Source organism: Herpailurus yagouaroundi, unplaced genomic scaffold (assembly GCF_014898765.1).
Source record: "Herpailurus yagouaroundi ecotype Mexico unplaced genomic scaffold, PumYag 387, whole genome shotgun sequence".
Taxonomy (NCBI): domain Eukaryota; kingdom Metazoa; phylum Chordata; class Mammalia; order Carnivora; family Felidae; genus Herpailurus; species Herpailurus yagouaroundi.
In genome coordinates, this window is record NW_024412604.1 from 1,501,446 (window position 1) to 1,511,303 (window position 9,858).

Genomic DNA, 9,858 nt, shown 5'->3' on the forward strand with positions numbered 1-9,858 from the left:
CCCCCCCCCCCCCCCCCCCCCCCCCCCCCCCCCCCCCCCCCCCACACAGGCGTGTTCACCCGGTCAGAATCCACTGAGTCGCATCTAGGATCTGTGTGCTTTTCTGCACGGGTTACACGTCAGTAAGTTTTAAAAAATTAGAAAGACGCGTTCTGTTTACACCCCGAGAGTGCAGACCTCACACTCAGCCAGGGGCAGCCCAGGACGCTCAGCGCCCTGTTAGCAAGGATTGGTGGCCCCTGAACGACAGGCCAAAGGCGAGGGCTGGAGGGGATACAGGGACATCCCTGCTACCTATCCAGGCCATGAAACGGGAGCAACTGCCTCTGGCTGAAAGGGAGAGGAGACTGAGGCAGGTGGGCTGAGACCATCCTCCCCCGTCCCTCTCTCTAACAGGCCACTCGCTGCCTGTGGATCACATCCCCATTGGCAACTCGAGGCCAAACCAACAGGGCAAACATATGCCCGACACACAGTAGGTCCAAAGAAAGGGTGCGTTCTTCGTGCATTTTCCGCCCGCAGCAGCAGCACCTACCGCGAGCCAGGGAGGAATCTGGGTGTTGGGCCACACTTCCCCCTTTGTTCTAGGAGGGGAGGCAGCCAGCCAGCATGAAAACTGCATTACGAAGCAAACTTCTCCTAGAGATAAAGGCTCAGAGAAGAAAACGGAGGAGTGGAATGGAACAAGGGGTAACACAGTAGAGACTACCAGGGTCCCCAGCATCCACCCTTCCCTTTAGCACTAGAGCCCATAGCTCACACAAGGCTGCCCAGAACAATGGCTATTTTCTAAGCTTCCCTTGCCACTGGCCATGGCCCCTCAATCAACTTTTATCCAATTGTAAATGAACAGTTAATTTAATGAGTTTGTCAATTTCAGGCCATGCACTTCTCCTTTCCCACTGCCTGGAATAGGGATGTGGTGGCAGGAGCAACAGCAGCCATCTTACACCACGAGACGGAAGCCATGGCTTGAGGAGAGAGCAGTAAGAAAAAGCATCTGGGTCCCACACCCAATAGGCCTCCATGCATATCCTGGACGGCTTGCACGCAGACTGTCACGCGACATGCAGGAGTAATCTTCTATCTTGTTGTCTCGACCTTTGTTTCAACAGCTAAGGCAGAATCCCAATGAATATAAAGAGGTGCTGCTTTGGACTGGGTCGTCAGACAACCCAGTGCCTTCTGCACTAGATCTAACTAATCGAGAAGCAGGCAGACTTGGAAAAATCTGGACAAAGAGCATATCTGCAAGAGAACAATGAATGGAAACGCCGTGAGATACAAACAGGCTTGGCCTGTTCAAAGGGCAAAAAGCAGGCCAGTGTGGCTGGAGGTGATCAGAAAGGCTGGCAGGGCCAGGTCACTGGGGGCCACATGACCACATGCAATGCGATTTCATTCTAAATGCAATGAGAAGCGTGTCACGAAGGCAGGGGACGGGATCCCCTTTCCACTCAGGCTGCCGTGGAAAACGGACTGGAGCGGGGGCAGAGTGAAGCCCCTGTACCAGTGCAGGCGGGAGGGCGTGGCTGCAGTGGGGGTGGAGTGGAGGAATTTGGGATACCTTCGGGAGGGTTGGCCGACCTGACCTCCCCACGGACACACGGAGGGAACGAGGGAAGACAGGAAGGATGTGGTGCCTTCTGGCCTCAGCCACTGGATATTTTGCAATGGCAAGGCCAGTGCTGTTAATGTGGCCCCACCAAACACTGCTCCCTTGTCCCTAACTGACAAAGTGCTGTTCTCGTCCAGGTCCCCTCCATGATGCCCTGCTGAACAGGCAGGGACCCCTCTCCCGGGCCACAAGCTGAACTACTATTGGCCAGTGGCTTTGGGTCGGGGCAGTGTGGAACAGGACCAGGCTCTTGGGCCGTGTGCAGGGGTGCTCCAGTTTGACACAGGGACTGCGGGGGCAGGGTGCTATGATGTTTTTATAGACAAGGGCCAAGGCTGCCAATGTCCTGCAACATGGGGGACGGTCCACCAAATGGATAATCGTCCTCACCTTTGCCAACAGTGCCCTGAAGGGAGGCTCTGGTCAAAGTCAAGAAGGGTGTTCTCCTTGCTGGTGGCCAGTTCAGGCCAGGGCACGTGATGCCACACGGGGGAAGTCTCCCAAGAAACGTTTTCCTTCCTGAGCACCCGATACCTTGAAGGAGGAAAGCCCCTTGTCTGCACCTGCATGTGGCTGTTGAGGAGGCCAAGCTCCCAGCAGCCGCCGGGAAGCTGAGAGTTCCTTGTGAAGGGATGGGGATCCCAGTCCCCAGTGGGGATGAACAGGGCCAAGGAGCAGGAGAGCCGGAGAGAGAGTCTGAAGGGGGAAGCGTCACTTGGTTTTGCCTGTCCAGCGCCCCATTTTCCTGAGGGTTCCCCAGTCTCTGCCCATGAAGTTTGGGCACAGCGGACTGTATCACAGCTCCAAGGAACGTGCACGGGATCTAAGCCCGGCCAGTCGGGATGCTCCCCTGCCCCGACCGATGAGAATCAGCCCTGAGACTTTTGCTATAGTTGTTTGGAACAGATGGGCTTTCTGCTAAAAGCAGTACGCCAGGGCTGTCCCACTTTGACCCTGCACATGGATACCCACCCGAGAATAAAGCCAACTTCGAGGAATATAGAACCGAGAGACAGATGGAAATACATCCCGGAGACAGAACAGCCTCATGCGAGCCCCTGGATCTGGCCACACCTGAAGTTCATCCTACCCCTGGACTTTCTTTTGAGTTTTAAATCCCACAAATGCCTTTCTCTGCTTAGGTCTGGTGGAGTCTGATTTCTCTCCTGTACTACTGAAAAACTTCCGGCTAACACACGTTATGGAGTTGGGCAGATCCGGGTTGCACTTCTGGCCCTGCCGCGTACTTGCTCCGTGACCCTGCGTGAGTCGTTTCTCCTCTCTGAGCGTCACAGGGACAATAACACTTGCCGGACAAAGGTGCTGAGGATCAGACAAGGACAGAGAAGCAAAGGTCTACAAAAGGTAACATAAGGGTAATTGTTGCTTCCCGCCCCCTCCACCCCCAGAGGAGAGCTTGGGGTGTAGAGGAAAGAAGGATTTGGTTCCAAGTCCAAGGGCCCCTTTGCAAGCACTGCTGGCTGGGGGGTGATGAAGGAGAAGAACATCGACTGCTCCCCACCAGTGCCCCTGCTGACTCTGCAATGACAGCACAGAATACTCGCTGAGCCCTCCCAGCCCCACAAGGGAAGTACTTCTGTTACCCCCACCGTACAAAGCTCAGGGCCAGCGAGCCGCCTGCGACGTAATCTGTCTCCAGTGCCCAGGCCCTCAAGTGGCAACTTGCCAAGGGCCCCTCTCCAGGCACTGATCTCTCCACCTGTAGATGAAAGGCTTCATCTAGAGCTGTGCTTCTCAGACCTGAGCACTGTGCACAGGCAGGTTCTGATCCGCAGGCACGGGGCCCAGCTGACAGTCCTCAACGCTAACCCCTGCGGCGCTGCTGGTCAGAGAGCCACAGCTGGGTCATGAGGCTGTGGGCCACACCAGAATTGCCACTATGGGTCAAAGCTTACAAATCGACTGAGGCAATGATAAAAAAATGAAACAACCACGCACACTACCTGGAGACAGAGGACTTTACGTGTGGTGACACACTTAACTAACACAGCAGCCCCTAAATGAGAGGGAACTACTTTGTACCCATTGTACAGAGGGGGAAAGGAGAGGCACAGAGGGGTGAGTCACTGGCTCTACATTCTCCTCCCTGGCCTCAGAGGCAGAAGTCTTGGTGGTGACAGACAAGGAAGGGGACTGCAGGCTCAGGAAATGGGGGACAGAGGGACAGGAGATGGTGGGAAGGCCGGCTGAGGGCAGGGGGCAGTAGGGGTGGAGCCCAGACTAGAGAGGGGAATTCTCAGGGGACTTTCTGGGATGCTTGAGTAGCCTAAGGCAACCCCAAGCCTCTCAGGCCCAGGGAAACTGGGACAGACTTGTCTTCCACCTGGGAGGGACTTTCCTGACCTTGTTAACATTCTAGAGGCCATCTTCCCACTCACCACTTGGGCCTCCAGTTCCATCCCTTCCTCTGTGGCCAGCCTATGGGGCAGGATGCCAGGCTGGCTCCAGTCATTCAGTGCCAGACCTGCTATGAGCCACTGGATGGGATTTTCCCTTCTCTGGGCCTCAGCTTTCCCATCTGTGCATTGGGATTGATCAGGGCTGGATGGAAAACTCTAGGGAAGACAGAGAGCCCCGAGCGTAAGAGAGAGGCCATGCCTCATAGTTGCTGTCACGCCTCTCGGGGCTTCTGACCCCTAGCAGATTGCTGAGCTTCTAAACCCTAGAACCAAAACAAAATCAGAAGGCTCCAGAGGACAGACGCCAACCCCTTATCTTTCATCCTTGGGGGTGGGGAGGTGGACACTGTCTGAGACACACTGCCAGCAGCCCAGGCAGGAGCCCCTGGGAGGATGGGAAGCCCTGGGCCCCTTCCCTCATCTGTCAAAGCCCAATCTGATCTGACCCCTGCCTTCTGCTCTGCCTCATTCCCTTCCATTCTCTAGCCCCTGGCTTCCACCTTGTTCTCCAAGCTGTTAAGCCTCCTCCTACCTCAGGGCCTTGGTGCTTGCTCCTCTCCTGCATCATCTCCTCACGTGGCCCACTTCCTCAGGGCACTCCTTAACCATCTCTCATGGCTGGCCCGCCCTGTGTTTTCTTTACAGCACTTCATTTGAAGTGGCCCCAGCTGCGTGTTTATGTGTTTACTGGCTGCCCATCCCAGGCGCGCTCATGACCCAATCCCCTAGAATAGCGCCTGGCACAGAATTAAGTTCTCACCAAAACGTTACAATGTGGACAGATGAATCTCCAGCAGAGTGCGGCCAAGCCCTTCTGGGGAGCTGGAGAAGGATCGCCTGGGAGGACCCCACAGCCTCATCCCCACTACAGAGGCAGAAGGCAAAATCGCTCTCCACCCTCCATCCCCCCTGATCCGGTGGAAGCGGTCTCTGAGCCTCCCAGACGGTCCTTGATGCAACAGCAGCCCCGGCCTTATAAACAACACCTCCTGCTGTGGAAGCAGGTCCTGTCACGCTGTTTGTAGGTGGGGACACAGGCCCAGATGCGGGGCCACTTGGCCTAGATCTCCTCCTACACAGCCTCAAGCCCCAGGGTCCACCAGCCCTGTTCGATGGCCAGCCCCGGGCCTGTGCAGCCCTGTGTGTCCTCATTCCCCCTCGCAGAGGGCTCAGCCGCCCCATCCCATCTACGGGCCTCCCAATTACCCGTCCCCTCTTCCCGTGAGTCCTCACCCAGGGGCCCCTGGCCCTCTGAAACTTCCCCCAAGGGGGTCCTCTGAGAGTGTGCCGTGAGCGGGAAGGGGTCATTCCGAAAGGAAGGAACGGCGACAGGTGGGCCCCAGGTCCAGCTGTGAGGATGGGGGTGGGGGTGCCGATCAGCTCCCCGCTCTCCCGCAGCTGTCGCGGGGAGTCACTATGGGCACCCGGGCTCTGGGAGCTCCCTGACAGAGAGGGACTGTAGGTGCGGCGGAGGCCGGGAGGCGTCCCTGGAGCGCCGGTCCCAGGCGCGGCAGAGGGAGGGGGGCACCCAGCCCCGCGGCAGGGCTTCCGGACGCGCCGCGATGGGGCTCCCCGTCCAGGTGTGGCGGGAAAGGGGAGAGGATCCCCTCCTTACCTGAGGGTCCCGGGCCGTGCTCAGCCCCCGCCGCCCGGGCCGCTCATCCACCACCGCAGGGTGCGCAGACCCGGCCAGGCCCCGGGACTCCGGCCTCCAGCGCCCCGGGCAGGCAGCAAGGCCAGGGAACGTCGCGCAAGAGCCGGGGGCAGCCGGCTCCGCGGAAATGGGGAATCAGCGGGAAAGGGGAAACGGGGTCAGCGCGCCGGGCCCACCGGCCCCCAGGACACCACGCAGCCCTTCCCGGCAGCGGCGACCAGATGGCAGGCGCGTCCTTTTCGTTCAGCCAAAACTGCAAAAACAGCCACAGCCCCTACTTATAGCCCTCAGGCCCGCCCCCAGCCCCCAGAAGCCTATAGAAATGGAGTTACATCAAAAAGAAGGCGCAAGCCGCGGAAGAAGCCAATCAGATCCCTAAGAGGCGGGGCGACCCGCTGACCTCTTAAAGAGGCAGCAAGAGGGCATTGCGGGGGAGGGAAGCAGCTTCGCGGTAGGGAAGCTGCTACGTATCTCACCCTGAAGGCTGCCAGGATCGCGGACCCGAGAACTGAGGACGCTGCCCCCCTTTGGCCCCTGCTCCTGCCCCAGCTGTCAGCAGCTGTCAATAGACCCGCTCGCTCCAGCCAGTGCTCCTCCTCTGGGGCCCGGACGCGGCCGGACCGTCCAGGGAGGAGCCTCCGTGGACCTCCCCCTCGCGTGCTGCAGCCTCGGGCGCCCCTCAGCGGCAGTCTTGCCTGGTGACCTTTGGTCACCTGGCTGGGGAAGGAAGGGTAGGGACAGCCCCTCCCCCTCTCCCGGAACGACGCGTTTCCACAGCATGCCACGCTGCCCCTACGTCCACCATCAAAGCGCTCTGGCATTATTGAGCACCAATCGGGTTTCAGGCACTAATTTTCACAACAACCTTGCAGGGCGGTTATTATTAGCCGCCTATTCAGAGGAGGAACCTGCGGCTTAGAGACGTTAAATAACTTGTCCAGAGCCATACAACTAGGAAGTCAAGACGCCCGGGGTTTGAACTGCCCCTCCTCTCATCTCTGACTTCAACAGGTCTTCAGGCAATCTCCTCTGGGAAGCCTTCCCTGATTGCCCCATCCTTGCCGTGTTCACTCCTGCTTCTCCTCTGCTGGCCCTGCGTGGTTTGGCCCCTCCTGCGTCTGAGTCACCGTTTCCCACCTAACCCCTCCTCATTCAGCGTGTTCAAGCCACGGTGCTTTCTGTTTCTCTTCCTTAAATATACCAAACTTGTCCCTGCCTCCCACTCTCTGCATCTGTCCTGTCTGGCTGGCTCCTTGTCACATGACCTCCTTGACACCCTAGCTAAAGTAGCTGTGCAGTCTCTCACATAATGCCCCTTTATTTCCCTCCAAGCACCATCTCTCGAACATGATTATATTCATTTACTTGCTTCCTAGTTCATCAGCCACCCTCCACTAGAATGTCAATGTCACGAGGACAAAACCATGTTTGTCACTTTCTTTGCAATATCCTGAGGCTGACTCGGTGCCTGGTGCAAGTTGTAGACACCCACTCATCACGGTAACCTCAGGACACACACCCAGTGATAAGACGGTCACTTCACAGTTGGGCTGGAATGAGATGGACCCCGTTCTTCTAAAACAGGAGAAGGTTGGGAAGTCACCACCTCGTGACCATTTGGGATTTGGTTTGTCTGGGACTTTCCCAGCTTGGACTGTGGTCAGTGTGCACAGTTTCTGTATTGGCCAGGAGGGGCTGTGCCCAAGCTGAAGCCTGCCTTCCTGAATGGGCTACGGGGAGTCACAGTCCATTCCTAGAGTTGCCAGGAAGCTAAGAAAAGAACTCCATCACTGCTCACGTTTAATTAGCTAAAACAAGTCCTAGGCCACTCCTCACCTCCAGGGGGCAGGAAAACTTCCCTCCTACCATGTTCCAGGAAGAAGAAATGGAGTATCTGTCACCAGGCTAAAAGACTACCCTCCATCTTTATCTTTATGTGTGTGTGTTTTTTTAAGACAGTACAGACTTCCGGGGCAGGCAGTTTGCTATTATCATTGCAATGCACAATTCTGCATTCTATACCCTGGGTTTGGGGCCTTGCGTGTAGGTTTCTGCAGGATTTCCGAGGGTGTATCTATTTCGCGCCCTCCTCTTCAGGGCAGAATCAGGATCTTATTCACTGTGGTATCCCCTACATACAGGACAGAGCGGAGCATTAGCGAAGTTCAAGAAGTGGTAGTTTAACAAACAAAGATCAGACTCCCAAGTTCTGTTCCTTGTCCTACACTGGGCTCAGGGGTGGTCATCCTCTCTAGGCCATGGCTGCTACAGAACGGGGATCCCTGAAAGCAATGGAAATCTCAAAACAACAGAAACAACATGACTGCTCCGCTGTCAGAAGAAAAGTCTGTACAATTGTCATATAACTGTCGAGGCCAAAGGAGCAGCCAGGAAGGCTGAAAAGATCTCTGGGATATACGTACTCAGTAGTTGGCAGAATGCCCATGTTGGTTCCTTGGTCTGTGTGAGGAGAGTTTTCTCAGAGGTGAAGGTCAAGTGAAAGCCCCTGAAACTTGCCTCCTACCCACCTAGCTTAGCCAAGATAATAAGTAAAAAAAACAAAAACAAAAACAAAAACAAAAAAAACAATATCACATGGCAGGGGATATGCAGAGATTAGTGCTACCCATGGAGACCTAAAGCATCTGGAGTTGGGGATGGACCCCATCGTATCCCTATTTAATTCATCAGTCTGATCTTTAAAAAATACAGAAAATGCTGGTAGATTGCTACAAACTCAACCAAGTAGTAGCCCCAATCACAGCTTCCGTGCTGGTGTCCTTGCTAGCGTGGATCGGCACGGCCTCAGGGACCCAGAGGCTGGCCTTCTATTTGACCACTCATATCAGGAACCATTGACATTCACGGGGAAGGACAGCCATTCACATTTATGGTCTTGCCCCAGGCCAGTGGTCACTCTCCCACCTTTGTCATGCGGTCCGAAGGGCCCTGGCCATCTGGACATTTGACAGAACATTGCAATGACATCCTACTAATCTGGCTGGCTGAACGAGAAGTAACAAGTAAACGAAGACCTCGATGAAACATACATGCTTCCAAATCGGGTGGAAGATAAACCCCGGGAAGATGTGGGGGCTTGCCACATCAGTGGAGTTTAGTGGTCTGGGGCATACCAGAACATCCCTTCCAAAGTAAAGGACAAAAGACTGCATCTTGAATACCCCATTGCAGGGAAGGAAACACAATGCAAAAACTCACTCTTTGGGATCCGGAGGCAGTATATTCTACACCTGAGAATTCTGCGCTGACCCATACATGTCTGGATGACATAAAAGGAAAGAGCTGTCCCATGGACCACAGGGCTCACAGACCCTATAATATTAGAGGCATAGATGGTGAGTAAAGATGCTGTGTGAGGTTTATGGCAAGCCCTAGTGGGAAATCCATCATGTACACCCCTAGGGTTCTAGAGCAACGCCAGGCCACCTACAGCAGAAAATTATATATGCATTCCAAAAGCAATTCCGCTAGGCTACTGGACCCTGTTGGAGAGAACTAGGGGACATCAGGGACCATAAGGCCAGAGCTGCCCCTAATGAACTGGGTTCTATCAGGCTCGCTAAGTGGTAAATTCATGTGGGCCCAGCAGATTATAAGCGATATGTTGTAGCTCCATATCATCCACCCCCGTCACACCAGCGCCTCTCCCTCATTCACACCTATGACCTATTCAAGAGGTCCCTCGTGACCAGCTGACAAAGGAAAAAGGCTAAGCTTGATCGGAAATGAGCTGGCTCCTTATCAGATGTCTCATATGGCCTCTCATACCCTCTAGTTCACTTGCTGTGAGCAAAGCCAGCTGCCATGTTGTGAGATGTCCTGTGGGGAGGCCCACATGGCAGGGAAGTAAGAGGACCCCCTCCAACAGCCAGTGTGAAATCGAGTCCTCATCCAACAGTCTGGGAGGAACTGATTCCTGCAACATGAGGCAGCTTGGAGGTGGATCCTTCCCAAGCTGAGCCTTTCCGACGAGACTGAGGCCCCCGCCAGCACCTTGACAGCAGCACTGTGAGAGATCTTGAGGCAGAGACACCCTGCTAAGCCACAGCCAGATCCCAGACCCCTAGACACGGTCCTTGCTTTAAGCTGCTGGATTCCAGGATAATTTGCTATAAGGCGATAGATAACTAATATAGTCCCATCCA

At 55.4% G+C, this 9,858-nt stretch overlaps 1 protein-coding gene across 5 annotated transcripts in view; it reads right to left on the reverse strand.

The window, feature by feature from the left end:
- TPRA1 (transmembrane protein adipocyte associated 1) overlaps positions 1–6,529 on the reverse strand; it is a 15,429-nt gene extending 8,900 nt beyond the window's left edge. For 2 of the 5 annotated variants that reach the window (XM_040463309.1, XM_040463310.1), the window contains exons 1-2: positions 6,169–6,283; positions 5,654–5,945 (exon numbers count right to left, since the gene is read on the reverse strand). Coding sequence is in view for 2 of the 5 variants with exons in the window: in XM_040463307.1 (XP_040319241.1) it covers positions 6,169–6,513 (345 nt within the window). In the remaining 3 variants the exon portion in view is untranslated. Of the gene's footprint in view, positions 1–5,653; positions 5,946–6,168 lie in introns of all 5 variants that reach the window. The other 3 variants (XM_040463307.1, XM_040463308.1, XM_040463311.1) reach the window with 2 other exon arrangements.
- Between the last annotated feature and the right edge of the window lie 3,329 nt (positions 6,530–9,858).